The 24784-nt window shown below is 41.4% G+C and overlaps 1 protein-coding gene across 3 annotated transcripts in view; it reads left to right on the plus strand.

Annotated features, from left to right (window-relative positions):
- Positions 1-24784, plus strand: part of LOC140716940 (NF-kappa-B inhibitor delta-like) — a 240151-nt gene that overhangs the window by 117479 nt on the left and 97888 nt on the right. For all 3 annotated transcript variants that reach the window (XM_073030092.1, XM_073030090.1, XM_073030093.1), the window contains exons 6-8: positions 934-1039; positions 5798-5944; positions 20727-20778. In XM_073030092.1, the coding sequence (XP_072886193.1) occupies positions 934-1039; positions 5798-5944; positions 20727-20778 (305 nt within the window). The remainder of the gene's footprint in view (positions 1-933; positions 1040-5797; positions 5945-20726; positions 20779-24784) is intronic.

The raw sequence follows: 24784 nt of genomic DNA on the forward strand, positions 1-24784 counted from the left end.
CTGTATTTGTTCAGGTTTGCCACAGTCAAGTTGTAAACACCATAATTACATTGACACTGTTCCCACTTCCACACTGGCTTACTTTACTTAGAAGTCTTGTTTGCACAATAGTCAGAGAATCATATAGCAGGGAAACATTCCGTTCAGTCCACGCCAGCCATCAAACAGTCATCTCCACCAATCCCATTTTATATTCTTTCTGCACTCCAATTGTTTTAAAGGAAGGAATGAGTGGAATCTGCCCAAAACATTAAGAAATAAATGAGCATGCTGCAAGATGCAGAGGAGAACAGTGTTGATCGATAAAAAAGGGCATTAGCAACACATGTTATGCTATTGATGGAGGCAGTGAAAGACCAGCAGAAGCTCAATGCTTCTGTAAAGCTGATTCAGGAACATCAGAGAACACGTCACCCACATCTTCATTCATGAGCCGGTAGACAACCATCTGACCTGAGAGTGGATGATCCACCTTCTTTCAACTCTGAGAAAGGCAGATCTATAGAAAGGAGATAGAAATACATCAAAGTAATGGGAGTGTCAACTCTTAATCTTCACAATCTTAATGATTGTTCATGAATCTCTCTTTATCTGTTGGTCATAGGCACAGGGATGTGTTATAAACCTTTCCAAGTTTCTGTCAGTAGTGCTCTTAGAAAGCTGCAAGGGCCTGCACTAGAACTGCCCAGTTGGATCCTCGTACCATGCGACATGCCATTCTTCATTCAGTGCCTCTCATGACAGCAGCGGAGACCAGCCATGCAGCAAAACAGAAGAACATTTTGCCTTACTCTTTAATGATGAATATTGAAGTTTCTATGAACTACCTCTTGAAGCATTTTTTCAAACTGGTTATCCATCTATCAGTCCAAAAAATGGAAACAAAATTAGCAATCAGTCTAAACTGTAATTGTATGATTTTGTCTCTTCCAGAATCCTACACATCTACGCAGCAAAAGGTATGAGGGAGCATGCCTACGCAGCCGCTGAGCGAATGCGTGAGCTCAGAAGACTTGATACAAAAGAACACAGAGGAAAGGTATAAAAACCTTACCACAATCTAAGTTGAGTTTATTGTTGTATTGTTGTACATGTATTCACAGGTGCAATGTAAAACTTACTTGCAGCAGCTCCACAGATGCATAGCATTAGAGATACAACATTCACAAGAAAAACCATATACATTATATGTGTTATATTGAAGCCCTCTGTTGGTTGGGTCGGCCTAGCTGTCTACGTGATACGTAAGCCAGAGTGCAAGCCAGGGCAGTATGATATGGAGAATACCCTGTTGCCCATAGGGCAGGCTCCCCCTCTCCATGCAGCTGATGAATCCAAAGGAACAGCAGAGACCGATACAGTTTGGCACCAGCGGCATCACAGGAATGGCCAGTCAGTGTTGAACTCAATGTCGGACTGCCTTAGGGACTCCAGCTCCAGATTTTTCCTTGGGGTTTACTCCCGAAGCTTTTCCCATGAATGGGTATAACAGCAAGGCAGTGGAGATTTGAGATCAGAGTTTTTCTTCTCCTATATGAGCCCCATCTGCCCAAAACAATTGGTTTTAAGACACCAGTTATCTGTCCCTTCTCTTGTCAGTAGAAACAGTTCCACCGGGCTTAGTAGCTCAGCCTCATGTGAAGGCCAGGAGCTGGACTTGGTTGTTAGAGGCTATTTGAGAAGCACACTCACTATTGGGAGTATTTAGTATGTAGTGGGAGCTTATACCCACTACCTACCCCAGCTATGAAAACCTTAAGGAACCTAAAAATATGTAAATTACACAGAATTAAGCATAAAGACAAAAAAAATCCATTGTTGCATTACTGTCTATAGTTAGCCTGTTTGATTGTAGAATTTCTGAATCAGAATCAGGATTGCTGTTATTGTATGACATGAAAATTGATATTTTGTGGCAGCAAAGATAATTATTACTATAATTACAAGATAAGTACATAGTGCAAAGGGAATAGCGAGGTAGGGTACATGGGCTCACAGACCGTTCAGGAAGTGGATGGTGGAGAGGAAGTAAATCAAGTTCCTTCCCAATGTTAATAACGAGAAGAGGGCATATCCCAGATGGTGAGGGTCCTTAGTCAGGTGGATGCTCCCTTCTTGAGGTATCGCTTCTTGAAGATGTCCTCGATGTTGGTGGGTGGTGGGTGGGGGTGGCTGTTGGGGGAGTTGTTGAGAATCTGACAGAGCTGCCTGAGTCTATAACCTTCTGCAGCTTCTTGCGATCCTGTGCATTAGAGGTTCCATAGCAGACTGTGATGCAACTAGTCAGAATGGTCAGAAACAGGCATCTTAGTCCATCCGAACACTTATGCTCAATGCTATTCTCATAATGTGTTTCCATATCTTTCTTTATCGCAGCTCCCAGGTTGGGAAACATGCCCACTGAGTGTGTGTTGGGTTAATTCGGGCACAATCATAAAAGCCTCCATTAAAATGAAGGGGTGATTTTGGCTGCTAATTTATATCTAATTAATTGCAATATATTTTTAGTGCCCAAGATGAATTTCAGTGCACTAAGCATTAAAAAAACATTTTAAACAAGATCCAAGTATTAATGAATTAATGGAGCAAGCAGTATGCACAAAGGTAGCGAGCTAGTGATTCTAGTGAATGATAGATGTCCACCATATCCATTTATTCATGACCCTGTCTTGTATTCATACAGTTTCCCTTCAATGCTTCTGTATTATTGATCTCAACCAGTCCCTACAGGAGCAATTTACAATTTTTCAAAAAGTTTCTTTGCAATTTCCAATTTGATTTTTCCATGATTGTTCATGGCTTTTGTCGGCCCCACAAGGAGTACCAACTGATTGATGAAACTTACTGTTAAGATACACAGTTGTCCCGCACGTACCTTACCCATGGGGATCAACTCACTGCACATCTCATCCACATCCCATTTGGTACCTTTTTCCATGGCAACATTAATTGGGTTGCATGGTCGGAATCATGCCCCACCCACAAAAGGCAAAGCCAAGCCCCAGCACTGTCCTGCCAGATTTTCAATGTTTTCAAATGTCCACATTAAAAAATAAAGAAACAATTAATTTTTATAATATATATATTAATAATGGGCTTTAAAAAAGAAATAAAATAATATAAAAACATTTCTAAATCACTACAATTTTACAGTAAAAGCAAATAATTACCTTCTTTACATAAGTAAAATCTCCCTGGGCCCAAGGACTTTAACTTAGCTTAGATTCCAAGACTTTCTTGTCTTGCACAAAGTCTGCAAATTCTTCTCCACAGATATTCCAATGTAAAGGAATATCATACTCAAGACATTTCATAATTTTAAATATATTTATTAGATCTGTCACTTCTCTTTATACTAGAATCCAGCCTAAAAATTCCTTTACTGACTGACATACCCTTGCATTTTTTTAATACTTGTAAATTCTTTTTGCATCTTCTCCAGTACCGTGTATATTTCAAATAAAATGGTGATCAGGATTAAGGTCATAGACTCTCCATTTCTCTACAGATAGTATTCCTGCAAATTGATCCAATGATTGTTCTGATTATGTCATGTTTATTGATGCCACTCACTTGACCATCCTCCAGCAAATCAAAATAAAAGAAGACTTGCTTGCCTGCACATTACTCTCCACCATTCAGTACTGCTACGATATAGCCTCTGACCTGTTCCTCTTGCTACAGAGGCAGTGTGACATGTTGAGTACTTCCAGCACTTTTGTTGTTTTTAATTTTAGATTTCCAACATCTGCAGTTTTTGATTTGCCCTTACTAGTTATTTGATTTGCTTATAAAGGCTCTTACATTTTTATGTGACAGCAATGTTCCATCTTGCCTTTCTGAGTGTTCTTTTGCTGAGTTCTAAATACTTCTAATCCTCTTGCCTTTTGCTCTTTCTGGCAACTTTACAAGATTCGCTCTTTGATTCAATACTATCTTTAATTACTTTTGTCAGCCATGGATGGATTGCATTTCCTTTAGGCGTTTAGTGACTGAAAGGAACATATTTCTTTAATAACTTATTTATGACTTCTTTCGATATAAACAATTACCTCTCCAACATCCCACCTTTCAATGTATTCTCCTAATTACCCAATAACTACACTTGCATATCTTTACTGGCACTTTTAATAGACTTAGGAGCCTATATTACATAACTTCATAACAACATAACTTCCAAACTCACCAACTCCCTACAATGTGGTGATAAGAACTGAATTTATATTTGACTACAAAAGTTAAGAGATGATCCAATCTGAGAATTTTAAATGATGAATGAATTTTATGGGCTTGATGAAGAGGTTATTTGTTCTAGAGGGACTTAACAAAATCAGAGCAATACTGTACAGGAGCCATATCAGTAACTAATTCTTCACATAGAACATAGAACAGTATAGGACAGTACAGCCCCTTTGGCCCACAATGTTGTGCCAACTTTTTAACCTACTCTAAGATCAATCTAACCCTTCCCTCCTACATTGCCCCTATTTTTCTATCATCCATTTGCCCATCAAAGCATCTTGTAAAAGCCCCTCATGTATCTGCCTCAATCACCATTTCTGGCAGTGTGTTCCATGCAGCCACAACTCTGTGTAAACTCTGATTCCCCCCACCATACTTTCCTTCAAGTACCTTAAAGTTATGCCCCCTCATATTAGCCATTTCTGCCCAGGAAAAAGTCTCTGGCTATCCACTTGATCTATTCCTCTTATCATTACGTGCACGTCTACTAAGTCATCTCTCACCCTCCGCTCCAAAGGGAAAAGCTCTAGCTCACTCTGCCTATTCTCGTAGGACATGCTCTGTAATCCAGGCAGCATCCCAGTAAATCTCATCTGCACCCTCTCCAAAGCTGCCACATTCTTCCTATAATGGGGTGGCCAGAAAGGAACACAATATTCTATTTTATTTATTATTTATTTGTTTAGAGATACAGCATATAACAGGCCCTTCTGGTCCAATGAGCTGTGCCAACCAGCACCCACCTATTTAACACTAGCCTAATCACAGCACAGTTTACAATGACCTATTAACCACTAACTGGTACATTTTTGGACTATAGGAGGAAACAGGAAGGACATACAAACTTCTTACAGAGGGTGCCAGAGTTGAACTCTGAACTCTAACATCCTGAGCTATGATAGCATTGCGCTAACCACTGTGCTACTGTGGCATCCCAAGTAGGGCCCAGCCATGATTTTATAGAGCTGCAACATTACCTCATGCCTCTTGAACCCAATTGCCCTAACTTATGAAGACCAACACACACCATATGCCTTCTTAACTATATCCAATCAATTTGCACGGCAACTTCCAGGGATCTCGAAAGATGATGAAAATCTGGAATTCTCCCTGCAAAATGCTACTGAGGGTAGGTTTAAGGCATAACTAAGATTAATGGTTAATTGTAGAAAAGGGACTCCTTGCCAGGAAAGGATAAGGAGATGTCATAGATAAGTTCTTTATACAGAGTGTGGTGGATACATGGAATGCTCTGCCAGTGTGGTGATAGAGACAGATACAGTAGGGACATTTGAGAAACTCTTAGATAGGCACACGGCTGATAGAAAATAAAGGGTTAGATTGATCTTAGAGAAGGCTAAAAGGTCGGCACAACGTTGTGGACCAACGGGTCTGTATCATGGTGTTCTATGTTCTGTGTTATAAATAAATGAAGTAAAGGTACAATTCAACTCTGAATGAGATCATTTGTGGAATGGGCTCAAGATAATGCTGGCCCTTCTCCTATTCCATTAACCTCCTTTACTACCAACTATGCATTTTATGATATTCCTAGACACCCCTATTGGTTGCCGTGGTAGCTAATCAGCCTCTGATTGTAAGAGATCTGATCCTACTTGGTGCTGATCTGAATGCTGTTGACGACAAAGGGTTAACCTTTCTCCACCTGGCTGCGACATATGGCCATCTGAGCATCATTCAGGTAAGCCTGCTATTTGCTCGGTTCACTTTAAGCTACCAAAGCTCTCAATTACAATGATTCACATTCCTAAATGGCGTCCAAGTTAAATACATTCACCATGTCTCATATGATAAATTGGGAGAACTACACACTTTCAACTGTGGAAATGTGGAAACTGCATTGTTGGTTGCCTATTTTATGTTAAACAGTTGAGTTATAAGATCATATCATAAAGGGCCAGAATTAGGCCATTTGGCCCATCAAGTGTGCTCCACTATTCTATCATGGCCAATTTATTATCCCTCTCAACCCCATTCATGAGCCTTCTCCCCGTAACCTTTAACACACTTACTAATCAAGGACTCGTTTTAAGTACACCCAATGATTTAGCCTCCACAGCCATCTGTAACAACGAATTTCTGGCTAGAGAAATTCTTCCTCATCTCTGTTCTAAAGGATCATTCTTCTATTCTGATGCTGTGCTCTCTGGCCTTAGAGTCACCCACTATTGGAAACATCCTCTCCACATCCACTCTGTCCAGGCCTTTCAATATTCAACAGGTTTCAATGAGATCCCCCCTCATCCTTCTTGAGATAGATCATAAGACCATAAAGCATAGGAGCAGAATTAGGCCATCTGGCCCATCGAGTCTGCTCCACCATTCCATCATGGCTGGTCCTTTTTTTTCTCCTCCTCAACCCCAGTTCCCAGTCTTCTCCCCATAACCTTTAATGCCATTTCGAATCAAGAACCTATCAATCTCTGCCTTAAATGCACCCAATGACCTGGCCTCCACAGCTGCACATGGTAACAAATTCCACAAATTCTCCACCCTTTGGCTAAAGAAATTTCTCCGCATCTCTGTTTTGAAAGGGCGTCCCTCTACCTTGAGGCTGTGCCCTCTTGTCCTCGACTCTCCCACCATGGGAAACATCCTTTCCACATCTACTCTGTCTAAGCCTTTCAACATTTGAAAAGTTTCAGTGAGATCCCCCTCATCCTTCTGAATTCCAGTGAGTACAGACCCAGAGCCATCAAACGTTCCTCATAATATAACCCTTCAATTCCTGGAGTCATCCTTGTGAACCTCCTCTGGACCCTCTCCAATGCCAGCACATCTTTTCTAAAATGAGGGGCACAAAACTGTTCACAATACTCAAGGTGAGGCCTCACCAGTGCCTTATACAGCCTCAGCATCACATCCTCGCCCTTGTATTCTGGACCACTTGAAATGAATGCTAACATGGCATTTGCCTTCCTCACCACCGACTCAACCTTCAAGTTAACTGTTAGGGTGTTCTAGACAAGGACTCCCAAGTCCCTTTGCATCTCAGATTTTTGAATTCTCTCCCTGTTTAAAAAATAGTCTGCACATTTATTTCTACTACCGAAATGCATGACCATGCATTTTCCAACATTGTATTTCATTGGCCACTTTCTTGCCCATTCTCCTAATCTGTCCAAGTCCTTCTGCATCCTACCTGTTTCCTCAACACTACCTGCCCCTCCACTAATCTTCGTATCATCTGCAAACTTGGTAACAAAGCCATCTATTCCATCATCTAAATCTAAGGTCTGCAAGTGTCACCAACGTTGCATGCCCACAACTTACAACCCTAACTCACACATCTTTGGACTGTGGGAGGGAACTGGAGCACCTGGAGGAAGCACGTACAGTCACAGGGAGAACATACAAACTCCTTATAGACAGTGGTGGGAATTGAACCCTAATCAGTGCTCGCTGGCACTACAAAGCATTACAAAAAACAATGCTGCCCTGGTAAGGTTATCATTTTTTACCATTAAAATTATACTCCCCCCCCCCCCCCACCCCCTGAACTCGGTGAGTTTTTTCAATGAACAGTTAAGCACTGGAGGTTTCAAAAGTAAATATGTTCTAGTATGCTCCAAACACATCAAAGCATGTGAGGAAGACTTGTGATCCAGGCTGTTACTTTACGGAAGTATTACTAAAATTCTTTGTAACTTCATAGCAATCAGGGATTATGAGCTTATTTGCATAGTGGCTGCCTGTAAATACCCTCAAGGACACGAGTTTCTATTAGTCACAGAGAATCATAAAGTGGTTGCCAAGAGATTGTTTTTTAACCAGTTCCCAATCAAAATATTGGAACTTCAGCTGCATATTTTAATGGTTGAAGAGTTTAGGTCTAAATTACTTTTGCCAGCATTTAAGAGAATAGAATATAGAAAATAGAACTGAGAACTGCACAGGAACAGGCATTTCAGCCCACAATGTCGTGCCGAATCAAATAAATTAGTAATCAAATGGCTACTATACCAATTCCTTCTGCCTACCCAATGTCCATATCCTTCCATTTCCTAGCCATTCATTACCCTGTCTAAGAGTCTACCAAATGCTCCTATTGTATTTGCTTCCACAACCACGCCAGGAAGTGTATTCTGGGCACCCACCACTCTATGTAAAAAAATACACCCGGCACAATTTCTTTCAATTTATTGTCCCACTCCCCCCACCCTTAAATGCATGCCCTCTGAATTTCCAAATTTCTAACAACTTGTGCAAACACTTTCAGGGAGTTATAAACTTGGAACATAAGATTCCTAAGAATCTTTTTCAGTAATTTCACTTCCTCTGATGTGAGACTCACAGATCTATAATTCCAAGATTAACCCTGTCCATGTTTCCCTTCTTGAAATGGAAAACATTAGCTACTTGCCAGTCCACCAGAATCTCTCAACATCCAAGTTTCCCTATCAACACCCTTACCCATAATACTCCTAGCATTAAGATACACACATTTCACCCCACTTGTCCCATTGTGTTTATTACCTTGCCCCTGATTGTTCTTACTAGTCATAACATTAACTGTCCTCTCCAACCCTCCTCCTTTGATCTGTTGCTTTAGTTATCACCCCCCCCCCCACCCACCAACAACCTCGCTTAAACCCTCCTGAGGATGGGTAACAAAACAACGTAAAAAAAAATACAGAAATGTCAGTGGGATGTAATGGATTTTCAAAATATAATCTTTTGATGATCACTGGCTCTCTTGGTGACCAAGTGGATATAGGTCTGCTATGATACTCTGGGCCTGTGCTCACTGGTTTAGAAGAATGAGGGGGGATCTCATTAAAACACATTGAATATTGAAAGGCCTACATGGAATGGATGTGGAGAGAATGTGGGAGAGTCTTGGACCAGCGGGTACAACCTTAACATAGAAGGATGTCCCTTTAGAACAGAGATGAGGAGGAATTTTTTTAGGTCAAGAGTGACAAATCTGTGAAATTTATTGTCACAGATAAGCCCAAGTCTTTGGGTATATTTAAGTGGAGGTGGATAGGTTCTTGATTAGTAAAGGCACCAAAGATTAAAGATTACGGGAGAAGGCAGGAGAATGGAGGTTCAGAGATATAATTAATCAGCCATGATGGAATGATGGAGCAGACTTGATGGGCCAAATGGCCTGATTCTGCTCCTAAGTCTGATGGCCTTATGGTCTAACCTGAACTGCTCTTGAAGCATGCAAAATTTGGGGAGGATGTTGACCTAGAATGCAGAGGCGTACCTCTGATAAAACCCAATTGGAGTTTGTCATCAACTTCACGACAAATAAAAATGCAGATGCTCACCAAAAAACAGTGTATGTTGGCAATAATCACCAGGTCAAACAGCATCTGTGAAAGCACCTCTTTTGTGAAAGGCAAATTATTGTTTCACCAACTTGATAATGAACATAATGCAGCCAATGTTTTGTATATCAACTTACAAAGATGGAAAATTAGATCCATTTGACAAATTGAAATCCATAGAAATAGAACAGGTGGACATGTTTAAGAAAATCATTCGTTAAGCAACAGAAAATAGAGAGTGGTGGTGAACAGTCAGAATTAAGAAGTAAACACAAGAGAATCTGCAGATGCTGGAAACCCAGAGTAACACACAAAATACTGGGGGAACTCAGAAGTTCAGGCAGCATCTATGGAGAGGAATAAACAGATGACATTTCAGACCAAAACCCTTCATTAGGACTGGAAAAGAAGGGATAAGAAAGCAGGATAAGAAGGTGGGGGCAGGAGAAGGAGTACAAGCTAGAAGATGAAAGGTGTGGCCAGGTGGGTGGAAGAGGGAGGGAGATGAAGGAAGAAGCTGGGGAGGTGATAGGTGGAAAAGGTAAAGGGCTGAGGAAGAAGGAATCTGACAGGAGAGTGAAGCATTGAAGAAAGGGAAGGAGGAGAGGCACCAGAGGGGTAGGGGTGGGGGGGTTAAAGATGTGTTTGGTGGTAGGAGTCTGTTGAAAGCGACAGAGTGGATGTGAAGGCTCTTGGGATGGTAAAAGAAACTCTATCCCTGTTAGGGCAGCAGGAAAGTGTGGTGAGGGTGAATATCCAGGAAATAGAGGAGATGCAGATGAGGGCATCGTCAAAGGTGGTGGAAGGGAACTCTGTGATGTCCTGGAAAGGAAAGCCATATCCTGGGAACTGAGAAAAGAAAATAGCATTTTTACAGGAGATGGAAAGATGTCAAGATAACCATGGGAATTGGTAGGTTTGTAAAAGATATCAGTAGACAATTTGTCCCCAGAGATACAGACACTGAGATTGAGAAAGGGAAGAGAGGTGTCAGAAATGAACTAAGTAAATTTAAAGGTAGGAAGGAAGTTAGAGGCAAAGTGATGAAATTGACAAGCTCAGCATGGGTGCATGAAGCAACACCAATGCAGTCATCAATGCAGTGCAGAAAAAGTTGGAGAGCATTACCATAGAAGGCTTGGACATGGACTAGTCCATATAGCCAACGAAAAGGCAGGCATAGCTGGGGCCCGTGTGGGTGCCCATGGCTACACCTTTGGTTTGGAGAAAGAGAAATTGTTAAGAGTGAGATCCAGTTCCGCCAGACGGGGGAGGGTGGTGGTAGAGGAGAACTAGTTGAGTCTGTTGTCAAGAAAGAAGCAGAGAGCTTTATTAAGAAGTCTTGTGCTATTCCACATGGTTTGGTACTGGACCCAATTCTCCTTTGATTTGTGTATTCGCACCATAATTTCAAAGTGTGGGAATACCATTAACAGCAGAGGGTAGTGAGAGACTGCAGATGGATCCAGCCACACAAGTAGAAGCAATTTTAATATAGTGGTGAGTTAAAATAATAGAACTTGGCAGGAAACTTTACGATCCAGGAAAGTGAACAGAAATCCAAGAAGATGGCAGGACAAGTTAAGAAGGCTGCTAGAAAAGCATTTGATACCCTTAGTTTTATGAACAACTGGACAAAGTACCAAAACAATTGTAAATACATCTAAATCTCCAGTTAGGCCTTGGCTGGAAAATTTCCATGCACCACATTTCTAGACAGATATCCAGTGTCCATCTTTGTAAATGGATGCTCCAGAGTTGGTACCGTGAAGATTTAATGGAAATGACTTACAGTGTTTATAGAGAGGGATTATAGTGACAGAAACTGGTGATGGAAGAATTAAAAGTTTTCATATTCAAAGTTCAAAGTTCAAAATTAATTTATTACATACAGTATATGTCGCCATATACTACCCTGAGATTCATTTTCTTGTGGGCATTCACAGAACAGAGAAATACAATAAAATCAATGAAAAACTGTGCACAAAGACTGACAATGTGCAAATACAAAAAATATCATAATAAATTAATAAATGCATAAATAAATAAATAGATAGATAGATAGATAATATTGAGAACATGAATTGTAGAGTCCTTGAAAGCGAGTCCTTCGGTTGTGGAGTCAGTTCAGTGTTGAGGTGAGTAAAGTTATCCCCACTGGTCAGAAACCTGTTGGTTGAGGGATAATAGTTGTTCCTGAACCTAGTGGGTGTGGGACCTGAGGCTCCTGTCCCTCCTTCCTGATGGCAGCAATGAGAAGGATGCATGGCCTGGGTGGTTGGGATCCTTGATGATAGATGCTGCTTTCTTGTGGTAATGCTCCTTGTAGATGTACTCGATGGTAGGGAGAGCTTTTCCTGTGATGGAATGGGCTGCATCCACTACTTTCTGTAGGCTTTTCCGTTCATGGGAATTGAACAATTTTAATACGGGAAATGATTGATATTGTTTCCATTGACAGAATGCCACCAAAGAGCTGAAACTGCTCAAAGATATCAGACGTCCTGCCTGCAGGGTGCTTCTAACAAAGCCAGCCTAAAACAGTGGGAAAGATGCAGAATGTCTTTAAGATTCTTATGTTCCTCACTAGAACTATGTACATGTGTTAGGTTTCCTGAGCTGCAGGATAGTCCTGGGTTGTGGTGTGGAGTCTATGCCAGCACCTTCCAAACCTGCTTCGTTGTTACACTAGAAGATAGTCAGGTAGTGAAAGACTATGCATTCCGTATGTCTGACATTGATAGACTGCTAAAAACTACAGACCATCTTTATAAATAATGGATATTGAACTGACTTGTATGACACATTCCTGTGGATATTTGCACAAGTATGGACAAATGTCTCGCTTCAACAAAAGCAAAATGCTGGAGGAACTCAGCAGGCCAGGCAGCATCAATGGAAAAGAGTACAGTCAACATTTCGGGCTGAGACCCTTCATCGGGACTGGAGAAAAAAAGATGAGGAGTCAGAGTTAGAAGGTGGGGGGGGGGGAGGAGGAACCACAAGGTGACAGGTGAAACTAGCAGGGTAGCGGGGTGAAATAAAGAGTTGGGAAGTTGATCGGTGAAAGAGATACAGGATTGGAGAAGGGGGAATCTGACAGGAGAGTGTAGAAGACCACAGAAGAAAGGGGAGGGGGAGTAGCACTAGAGGGAGGTGATGGGCAGGTAAAGCGGTAAAGTGAGAGAGGGAAAAGGGGATGGGGAATGGTGAAGGGGGTGGGGGGGGGGGGGTTACTGGAAGTTTGAGAAATTGATGTTCATGCCATCAGGTTGGAGGCTACCCAAACGGAATGCAAGTTGTTGTTCCTTCAACCTAAGTGTGGCCACATCACAACAGTGGGGGAGGCCATGGATGGACATGTTGGAATGGGAATGGGAAGTGGAATTAAAATGGGTGGCCACTGGGAGATCCCGCTTGTTCTGGCAGATGGAGCATAGGTTCTTGGTGAAGTGGTCTCCCAATCTGCATCGGCTATCACCGATATCTAGGAGGCCACACCTGGACCACCAGATACAGTAGATGACCTCAACAGACTCACAGGCGAAGTGTCGGCTCACCTGGAAGGACTGTTTGGGGCCTTGAATGGTAGTGAGGGAGGAGGTGTAGGGGCAGGTGTAACACTTGTTCCACATGCAAGGATAAGTGCCAGGAGGGAGATCAGTGGGGAGGGATGAATAGACAAGGGAGCGATCCCTGCAAAGGATCCCTCTTGAAATGAATGCTAACATTGCATTAGCCTTCCTCACCACAGACTCAATCTGCAAATGAACCTTTAGGGATTCCTGCACAAGTACTCCCTAGTCCCTTTGCACCTCAGTTCTTTGTATTGTTTCTCCATTTAGAAAATAGTCAACCTTTTCATTTCTTCTACCAAAGTGCATGATCATATACTTCCCAACACTGTATTCCATCTGCCATTTCTTCACCCATTCTCCTAATCTGTCTAAGTCCTTCTGTAGCCTCTCTACTTCCTCAAAAATGGCCCTCTATTGCCATTCTTTGACTCCTGACAATCAGCGACTGCTTTATTTCCTGTAATACCATGGGCCTGTAGCTTGTTGAGCAGCTTCATGTGTGGCACCTTGTCAAAGGCCTGAAAGTCCAAGTACACAACATCAACCAATTCTCCTTTGTCTATCCTGCTTGTTATTTCTTCAAAGAATTGCAACAGATTTGTAAGACAAGATTTTCCCTTGAGGAAACTGTGCTGATTATGGTCTATTTTACCATGTGCCTTCAAGTGCCCTGAAACCACATCCTTAATAATCAACTCCAACATCTTTCCAACCACTGAGGTCAGAGTAACTGGCCTATAGTCTCCTTTCTTCTGCCTCTCTCCCGTATTGATGTGTGGAGTGACATTTGCAATTTTCCAGTCTTCCGGAACCATTTCAGAATCAATTGATTTGTGAAAGATCATTACTAATGCTTCCACAATCTTTTCAGCTACCTCATTCAGAATGTTGGGGAGTACACCATCTGGTCCAGGTGACCCATTGCAATTTGCCTATCGCCACAATAGGTCAATGGCAGACGCAATCTCAATGGCTCTCCACACGGCTTTAGACCACCTGGACAACACAAACACCTACGGCAGGATGCTACATCAAAACTCACAAACCACAAACCCCCCACCCCCTCACTCACTCAAAAAAATTAACAGGTTGCCCACACTGAAAACAGCAGCTAGAACATCAAAACCCCAAACCCCCAACCCCCTCCCTCTCAAAAAATCAGTGACAATAGCATCAAACCCTCAACCCCTCTCTCACACACAAAAACTAGCAGATCACCCACATAGAAGCACACCAACAAGAACATCAGACATCAACCCCTCCCTCACACAAACAAGTAATGTATCACCCACCCACCAATCAGCAACAACATAGAAAACACCGAGACCAATATAAACTACAGTCCAATAATCAAATCAGTGAGCCAATTACCAGTGAAGATCAGTGAAATCAATGGCTCTTAATGGAACCTTTGCCTTTTTAATCAGTGTTTTGAGTGTCAGAAGATATAAACTGCATTACAGCTAAATCAACCATGATTTGATTTGAAAGATTCCTTTGCAATACTGTGTGATATTTGTAAATATGCAACAGGTTCCCTTCGCAAGTGCATTTTCCTATAAGATCAACAGCAACAACATTTGTTCCTGGTCACTTTCAAGAAATATTCAATATAGTTCTGACCACAAGAGAATAAGACCTAGGAGCAGAATTAGGCGATTCAGCCCATCAAGTCTGCTCTGCAATTCGATAGTGACTGACTTATTAACCCTCTTAACCCCATTCTCCTGCCTACTCCCTGTAACCTTTGACACCCTTACTAATCAAGAATCTATTGACCTCATCTTTAAATATACTCAATGACTTGTGCACCACAGCTGTATATGGCAATGAATTCCACAGATTCACCCCCCTCTGGCTAAAGAAATTCCTCCTCATCATTATTCTAAAGGAACATCCTTCTATTCTGAGACTGTGCCCTCTGGTCCTAGACTCCCCCACCATAGGAAACATCCTTTCCACATCCACTCTATCTAGGCCTTTCAATACTCAGTGGATTTCAATGAGATCCACTCTCATTCATCTAAACTCCAGTGAGTATGGGTCAGGGCCATCAAATGCACCTCATACGTTAAGCCTTTCATTCCTAGGATCATTCTCATGAACCTCCTCTGGACCCTCTCCAATGCCAGCATTTTGTTTAGAATGGATATGAACATGATATTCAGAGTAGACTGCTTGGCCATTACTTTGTAAAAATACAAGGACCAGTCCTGGAATTGAAATACGATTCGTTTTAACATGCAGTTTAAATAGATGCTTACTGTACACACATGCCCAGATAGATCCTTCTTTAATGTGCTTGGCATTTATCAAGGTGAGGCTTGCCGTTCTTTTGTTTCCCTTCCCAAGCCTGTACACAAAGACAATATTTTGTGAAACAAGTTCCAATTCGTTGCACTTCAGAATTTTACCAAATGAATTCAGATTCCAGCTGTAGTCACTGGATCATCTCTGAATTTAATACCTCCATCATTGGAGCCTGAGCCATCAAATGCAAAAATCTATTATCAAAATCAGAATCAGTTTTAATATCACTGACATAAGTTGTGAAATTTGTTATTTTGTAGCAGCAGTACAGTGCAATATATAAAAACAAATTATAAATTCCAATAAGAAATATTATTTATAGCTATAATTTATAGTATAACTATATACTATAGGGTTAGGGTTCAAAATGAAGACAAGCTGAAGTTAATCTATCGAGTGTTAAACTGACAGAAAATTAAAACAATGTTGAGACTGTGCTTCTACAATATGGAGCAATTTAGTTTTAAAAAAGCAGCACAGTAAGTGAAGAAATATATCTTAAACTGAATCACATGCCTTCAGGCTTAATGTCAGAGCTTTTAACCCAGCAAATTACCACTTGACACTTACACACTGCTCTCTCCAGCCAACAACCAACAGTGAAGTAACTTGCATAGTGTTCTGTCAAGCTGAGGCTGATCAAATCTATGGAATTATAACTCTTGCCTGATCTGATTCAGGCTATGTTTCAAATTTATTTTTATTTCAACTGTCATTAAACATATCACCATGGTTCTGGCTTTCTGAAGTTTGATTCATTCAACAGCTGCCATTATCCCACATAAAGCAGGAAAAGCTCACAAGTATGACCGATTAACGTCAAATTTTACTTTGTGTGGAGATGAGAAAACCAGCATATTTCAAAGCTTCTTTTTAGCATAGCTATTGTGACACTGGACTTGCTGGACTAAGACAGATACATTTAACATCTTCAGCATTGTTTTACCTGTTGTTCTGGGACCAGGCTGACAGAATGAAAGTGTGGATTAGGCAGCGGCCAATCCAATCATCATTGTTGACTGCCAAGTGTCTATTAGTTAGCAGCTCTCGCCATGATAGGCTCAAAGATTTTCTCAATAAAACAGCTTTCTAGAAAGTATGGAAGGAAGGATGTGTGTATTAAAAGGGCAGCCTAGCAGTTAGTGTAGCACTTTCAGGACAGGTGAGCTGGGTTCAATTCTGCCACTGTCTGTAAAGAGTGTGTACGTTCTCCCTGTGACCACAAGGTTTCTTCCAGGTGCTCCGATTTCCTCCCACATTCTAAAGACACACATTTCAAGTTGTAGGTATGATATGCTGTCGTCAGAAGCATGGTGACACTTGCAGGCTGCCCCCAGTAATCCTTGACTGTTAGTCGTTGATACAAATGATGCATTTCACTGTATGTTTCAATGTGTACATGACAAATGAAGCTAACCTGTCTTTCTTTTCTTTTAATCTAAAAAAGCTACATGGCACCATCTCTCTGTAATGAAAGATGGGATAAAATAGTGAATGCTGTGTTGGCATGATGTTGGAATCACAGTTACTTTCTACAGTGGATCTACAGAATTTGCTGGTTGATTTTTATTACTCTTTCATTTGCTTTTTACAAGCATTGCCTCCCCCTTGGTGTCACTGATTATTCTTAACTACTTTCTGAATTTACTCTGAAACCATTCATCAATATATTCCCTGCATGAAGTTGGCAATGGAACATCAGATCAATGAAAGTCTTTTCAAAAAAATTCCAAGTCATTTCTCTAAAACATAATTAAAGTCATTCAGTCTCATTCCCACTTATTTGGTTGCACACATTTCTTGTCAATGATTTTTTAAATGTATCATTTTCCCTGTGTTTATTTCTCCTTCCTCTTTACTTTATTGCTATTTATGTCACTTTCTTTACCTTCTGTTGTTTATTATCTGAACAGTGTAAAGTTAGGTAAGGGAGAAATACAAAGAGATCTCGGAGTCCTTGTTCATCAGTCACTGAAGGTGAATGAGCAAGTGCAGCAGGCAGTGAAGAAGGCAGTGAAGAAGGCTAATAGAATGTTGGCCTTTATTACAAAGGGAATTGAGTACAAGAGCAAGGAAATCCTTTTGCATTTGTACAGGGCCCTGGTGAGATCACACCTGGAGTATTGTGTACAGTTTTGGTCTCCAGGGTTAAGGAAGGACATCCTGGCTGTAGAGGAAGTGCAGCGTAGATTCACGAGGTTAATTCCTGGGATGTCTGGACTGTCTTACGCAGAGAGGTTAGAGAGACTGGGCTTGTACACGCTGGAATTAAGGAGATTGAGAGGGGATCTGATTGCAACATATAAGATTATTAAGGGATTGGACAAGATAGAGGCAGGAAATATGTTCCAGATGCTGGGAGAGTCCAGTACCAGAGGGCATGGTTTGAGAATAAGGGGTAGGTCATTTAGGACAGAGTTAAGGAAAAACTTCTTCTCCCAGAGAGTTGTGGGGGTCTGGAATGCACTGCCTCAGAAGGCAGTGGAGGCCAATTCTCTGGATGCTTTCAAGAAGGAGCTAGATAGGTATCTTATGGATAGGGGAATCAAGGGATATGGGGACAAGGCAGGAACCGGGTATTGATAGGAATTGATCAGCCATGATCTCAAAATGGCGGTGCAGGTTTGAAGGGCCGAATGGTCTACTTCTGCACCTATTGTCTATAATTCACCTTCCTTCTTTTCCTATCTGGTTTCTTCTGTTCTCAAAGCCTAGTGATAAACTGCTGATCTCACAATTTACTGAAGTCCCAGATGTCCTGTGGTTGGCTCTGTTATAAGGTCTTGCCTCCACTAAGTTTTTGTACAGATTTTTGAACTGCAGAATGTGGAAGAGGTCTGACTATAACATTTATCATAATCTTGTTGGAATTTATGTTGACTTTGGCTGCGTATGGGTCTAGTGACTGAGAGATCAGAGTGCAAATAATTAAATGGGCCAACATAATTACTCAGGTTTTTGACAAAGGCAGTAACTCGTTCTTAATGTAATCTTGCTGCTATCTGTTACAGTATGCACCCAATTGTGCCAGCTTCTGGATTTAGATGCTCCAATTCTCGGAATATGACTAGCTGGTGCAGCTCCTTTAAAGAGTCAGGCCCATCCTGCTAATTGATGGCCATGCTTTTGCGCCAAGATTTTAATATTTAAAGTTCAGGGTTCAATGGCCAGCTCTACTTTGGATTCTTGTCTAGCATCTAGTTTAGAACCCTGGCCTCATGTAGGTCTCGTATCGTGTATCAATTCTAGTCTCCGATACTCCAGCACTTGGGTCCTTCCCATTATCGCCTCGGTCTCTTGTCACACTGTCAAAGAGGATATAGTAGGAACAGAAAACTAGATTTGAAGTTCATATATTTTGCTACATCATAATAATAATTAGGGTCTCAGAATAGTGATTATAGAAGAAACTAAATGGTCAGTTATTATGTGTCTTACATCATCTGGGCAAACAGTTGCCTCAGAGCCCCTGTCTAAGGGAAAATCACTGTGGTTCTTGATCTATTGACTATTCCTGTTGCAAGTGCCAAGAGCTAAACTGGACTCATACTGCTAGGCATGAGGGACAATTTGCCAATGCTCAAGTTTCACACCATTTTGGATTGTGCACAATCATGGAAGCCAACCACGGAAATTAGCCCAAGTGTCAGAAAAATAATTGTTGGGGAATCTTAGCGAGTTATTTCACATGAGCTCTCAGAACCAAATGAGTAACATTATATCAATTCCCCTCCCCATTTTTACTCTCTCATTATCCTCCAGTAGTTACTTTGTCTTTCTTTCTGTCCTGCAGAATACATATCTTTTTTTCTTTCACCTTATCCAAAAACTATTATGGAGGCAGAGCTTATAATTAGCCATGGTAACTCAAAACCCTGGACTCCATTTTAAAAAGCAAGTTCCATTATCTCCAAGAATGGCCATTCTTCCAAGAATGCGCAGCATGGCAACATAGCGTACAAACAAGTTGGATGAACTCAGCAGGTCGGGCAGCATCCGTTGAAATGAGCAGTCAACGTTTCGGGCCGAGACCCTTCATCAGGACTGAAGAAGGAGGGGGCAGGGGCCCTATAAAGAATGTAGGGGGAGGGTGGAATGTGCCAGGTGAAAAACCAATCAGAGGAAAGATCAAGTAACATCAAGAAAGATCGATAACATAGCAGTTAGTAGCGCCATCAATCACCAATCAGGTTTCAATTCCTACCGCTGAGCGTAAGGAGTTGGTACGTTCTCCCCAGGACTGTGCATGTTTCCTCCTGCTGTCTGATTTCCTTCCATATTCCAGATGTACGGGTAAGGGTTAGTGAGTTGTGGGTATGCTATGTTGGTGCCAGAAGTGTGGCGACACTTGTGGCTGCCCCCAGCACATCCTCAACCTGTGTTGGTCATTGACACAAATGATACATTTCACTGTATGTTTTGAAAACTTATCTTCCAGCATGTTACCCAGACATTCTGAAGCCCTGTGAGTATAGAATTCATAGCACAGAATATGGCCATTCAACCTATCATAGTTATACAACCATAAACACTATTTACATGTCCTCCCTAGATTACTAACAGCCAACTTGTGTAAAGCCTGTAAGTAAAATCAAGCACTTGGGAAACTGCAAGGTGGATTTGCCAGCTGTTGTGGGCCTGCAGGCACTTTCTGCTGCGTGGAAACTCAGCTTAGGGTCACATTTCCAACTTGTGAACTGTTCAGGTTACAAAAAGGTTCACAGGAACAGAACCCTGTTGCAACCTGGAGAGAGCCTGTGGTCTCATTTCACTCCCCAGCTCCCAAGCCATAGATTTATAGCTTACACCAATAGCCAATACACCTTCTCTGTGCCATCGGGGGAAAGTGAGAAAAGCCTGGGTGTTACTGGAGCACGTTTAAACAAAGCAGCATTTACTGGTCTAACACACAAAACCCTGGAGGAACTGAGCAGGTCAAGCAGCGTCTATTGAAATAAATAAACAGTCAACATTTCAGGCTGAGACCCTTCATCAGGACTAATGGAGTAAATCAGCATAAATGTGTGGGACTGGTGATGGGAGAAGTAAGTGGATATTTTCCTTTAAGTTGACATGATAAGTAGAAGCTTATCCCTGGGCTGAGAGAGATCTGGGATCAAATTCCTGGGATCAGAGAAATAAACAGTATGACATTCCTGATATAGGAGGGTACTAGATCATATTCCTATGGCATATAAATGCATAGATTTTAAATTGCATGTCTCTTTGAAATATACAAGGTAATGATTTTCAACTGACCTTATGTGATCTCAGTCAAACTTGTTTGCTTTTACAGATGGTCATAGCAGCAGGTACATTGGTGGACTTGGAGGCCAGAGACTTTGAAGGTATGTAATTACTGCTCAGTCATCGAGGGTTTGGCCTCACTGGTTGTATAAAACCCATGTTTAATCCTGATTGGTCCCCATATCTAGAAAAGATGTGCTGGCATTGGAGAGGGTCCAGAACAGGTTTAGATGAATGTTCCCAGGAATGAAAGGGTTAATGGAAGGATTACTAATATGAGAGGGCATAATTTTAGGGTGATTGGAGGAAAATATAGGGAGGATGTCATAGCTAAGTTCTTTACACAGAGAGTGGTGGGTGTGTGGAATGCCCTGCCAGGGGCGGTGGTAGAGGCAGATACATCAGGAACATTTGAGAGATAGGCACATGGATGATAAAAACAAATGGAGGGCTATGTGGAAGGGAAGAGTTAGATTGATCTTGGAGTAGGTTATCACGTCAGCACAAAATTGTGCACCAAAGGGCCTGTACTTTGTTGCAACATATGAAGAGTGTTTGATGACTCTAAACCTGTATTCGCTGGAGTTTAGAAGAATGAGGTGTGTGTCGCTGAAATGCTATCACTTTGGACACTGTTGAGGGGGAGTCGCAGTGACCGGGTCTCTGGTACTGTGGCTCAGAAGACCAGTGACGTGAAGAGGAATGCAGAAGTGATAGGTGATTCTGTAGTTAGAGGAATAGAGACAAGACTCTGTGGGTGCGATAGAGACATCCAGATGGTATGTTACCTACCAGGTGTTCAGGGTCAGGGACGTCTCAGATCAGGTCCACAGCATTCTTGTTTCCTGTTCTTCCACCTTGCAAAGAAATGAGTTAATTATCCAGACCTGAATTTCCAGCTTGTTCAAATCCTTGAATTGATTCTGAAAATCCTTCTACAAGTGTAAGCAGTACTCTTGCAAATCACCATTGGTGAAAGAGAGTGCCTTACTTTCCACGCAGGGAAACTGTGAGAACATTCTTCTCCCAATGTTCTGCTTATATATTTTCAATTTTTTGATAGAAGTGGACACTGCACTTTTTGCCTGGATTAAATTGAAATTATCACCCTGCAGTTTCAATGTTCATATTGTCACACAGGTCGGCTAGGTATGTCACATCTCCACGTCGAAGTTCATCTTGTTTCCCAAGCTCTTGTCAACTTTGAGCAAATATTCAACCACAGTGTGAAAAAAATCAAAGAAACATTTTAAACAGCAGCCCTTTGACAGCCAACGCACTTTGGTGTGAAGGAGCAAGCACTATCTTCATTATCTTGGCATAACTGGTGAAATATTCTGCTATTTAATGGATGAGCTTTAATTTTGTTGAAAGCAGATATTACAAGAGTCATGCTTGAAAAACGTCAGTGGCTGAGGTTTTCGGCTGCAAGATGTTGGTGATAAATTACATAATGAATTGCAAACAGATTTGGAATTTCTTTTTTCACAAATGCCACTAAACCAGCATGGCAATCTGTCACATATGTTGCACAAGAACTCCTAATCGAAATACTTTTATCCTTAATATACATTTTGAGCTCATTCTGGATTGATTCTCTGTTGATATTTGCTTTCAACTTTTTCCAAAAGAGAATCTGTTCATAAACTTTTCCATTTTTGATAACTGTATATTTATCTCATTGTCCTGTTGACTCATCCAGTTGTATGCCAAATTGTGCTTTTTATAGCTCTGTGCATAGTTGATTCTCAATGCCTTCACTCATTTTGTCAGTATGACGAGCTACAGAGTTATTACTCAGAGGAATTCATTTTAAAATATTGGTATCCATTTTAAGAACAATGGTGAGCACTTCTGATACTGCAGGCATTGTTAACCTTTTGCCAATTGTATGAGATTTTCAACACTTTGCTATCATTTTGGAACTGTTATAAGAAGCAATGAGACCACTATCAAGGTCATTTTTAGCTTTCTTGGCAAATGACTCGAGTTTGCAACACCTTTAAAATGCTTCTTTCATCTTCTGGAACTGAGTAGCCTTTTGAGGCTGGTTTTTACGGAAGTGTTCCTGCAATCTTGATGGTTTAATGGCTTCATTAGACAGTGCAGTATTACAAACGAGACACATGGAGTGTTGCTGATCTGATGGGAACAGAATAAAATCATACTCCAGGTGTGTAACATAGTATTGACACACTTCCTGTAGTTTCTATTTCTTAGCAGGATTAGAATTCAAGGCTTCACTGCCTTCAGACTCATAGAGATTGCGCCATTTATCCATCATTAACAGGGATAAATTAAAATAAATAATTAACACAAACTGGGAATGCCTATCAGATGTTGATGACGGCAGCGAGTTGACATGGATGGAACGATAGTAGCGGCATGTGAGTTAAGATGAAGACGATCATGACAGTGAAAATTACATTGACAATGATTCAGATTGGAATCTGAATGTCAGTTGAGATGGAGGTGGTGTTCAGCAAACTACCTTTATACTATTCCAGTTAGCATGATTGACCAATCATGTAAGGGCTCATAATCCCCAAAATGGCTCTTGATCACACATAAGAAGCCAAGATCATTTTGAACATCTCAAGAGGAATCCTGGGGGTCAGCAGATTCACAGATTGGCTGTATTTCACTGTTTGGTTCCAGGCAGTGCTGAGAAGACTTACCACTGTTAAATTGCATGAACTCGTTCCGTGCCATGATTCAAGGGGAACTGGTGAGCACCCTGGTTACTAATTTATGCATCCCCAATAATGTCTGTTTGATTGGTAAGGTCGGATGAGATTACTGAGTTTCAGACGCGTTGTGACGACGGGTGCTCACCGCCTGCAGAGCTATGGTTCTTCCTGTGTTCCAGTGCCTCATCCTTTTTTTGGAAGTGCCTGCTCTACTAATGGTCGATCATATCTCTTGCCTCAAGTTAGGGTATCGCTTACCCCCACCTCAAGAATCTTGAACACCTCCCAATGACATTTTTTCCCTTAACATTTCCTTAGGACACATAACTGTCCCCATTTGAAATCATTGATCTAGGCCTTTCAATATTTGATAGGCTTCAATGAGATTCCCCCTCATTCTTATAAACTCCAGTGAATACAGGCCTAGAGCCATCAAACACTAAAGGGACTCCCTCATATTCTGAGACAATGCCCCCTGGTTCTACACTCCCCCACTACAGGAAGTATCCTTTCCACACCTACTCCATATAGGCCTTTCAATATCCAGTAGGTTTCCATAAGACCTGTCTTCCACAGCCACCTGTGGCAACGAATTCTACAGATTCACCACCCTCTGCAAAAGAAGTTCCACTTCGTCTCTGTTCTAAATGGACGTCCCTCTATTCTGAAGCTGTGTTCTCAGGACCAAAACTCCCCCAATATAGGAAACATCTTCTCCTCATCCACTCTATCTAGGCCTTTCAACATTTGATAGGCTTCAATGAGATCCCCTATCATTCTTCTAAATTCTAGACCAAGAGCTATCAAATGCTCCCCCAATGATAAACATTTCATTTCTAGAATCATTCTTGTGAACCCCCTCCAATGTTAGAACATCCTTTCTTTGATGAGGGGCCAAAAACTGCTCACAATACTCCAAGTGAGGCCTCACCAGTGCCTTGTAAAGGCTCAGCATTACATCCTTGCTTTTAGATTCTAGTTGTCTTAAAATAAATACTAAAGCATTTGCCTTCCTCATCACTGACTCAACCTGTAAGTTAACCATTAGTGCATCCTGCACAAGGACTCTCAAGTCCCTTTGCACTGTGGATTTATGTATTCGCTCCCCATTTAGAAAATAGTCTACCCTTTTATTTCTTCTACCGAAATGCATCACCATACACTTCCTGACACTGTTTTCCAATTGCCACTTATTTGCCCATGCCTCTAATCTGCCTAAGTCCTTCTGCAGCCTCCCTGCTCCTACCTCCCAATCTATCTTAGTATTATCTGCAAACCTGGCCACAGAGCCATAAATTCCATCACCCAAATCATTGATATATAATGTAAAAAGAATCAGTCCCAACACAGACCCCTGTGGAACATCACTAGTCACCGGCAGCCAGTCAGAAAAGACTCCCTTTATTCCCACTCTTTG

The sequence above is a fragment of the Hemitrygon akajei genome, chromosome 26 (genome assembly GCF_048418815.1).
Source record: "Hemitrygon akajei chromosome 26, sHemAka1.3, whole genome shotgun sequence".
In the NCBI taxonomy this organism is placed as follows: Eukaryota; Metazoa; Chordata; class Chondrichthyes; order Myliobatiformes; family Dasyatidae; genus Hemitrygon; species Hemitrygon akajei.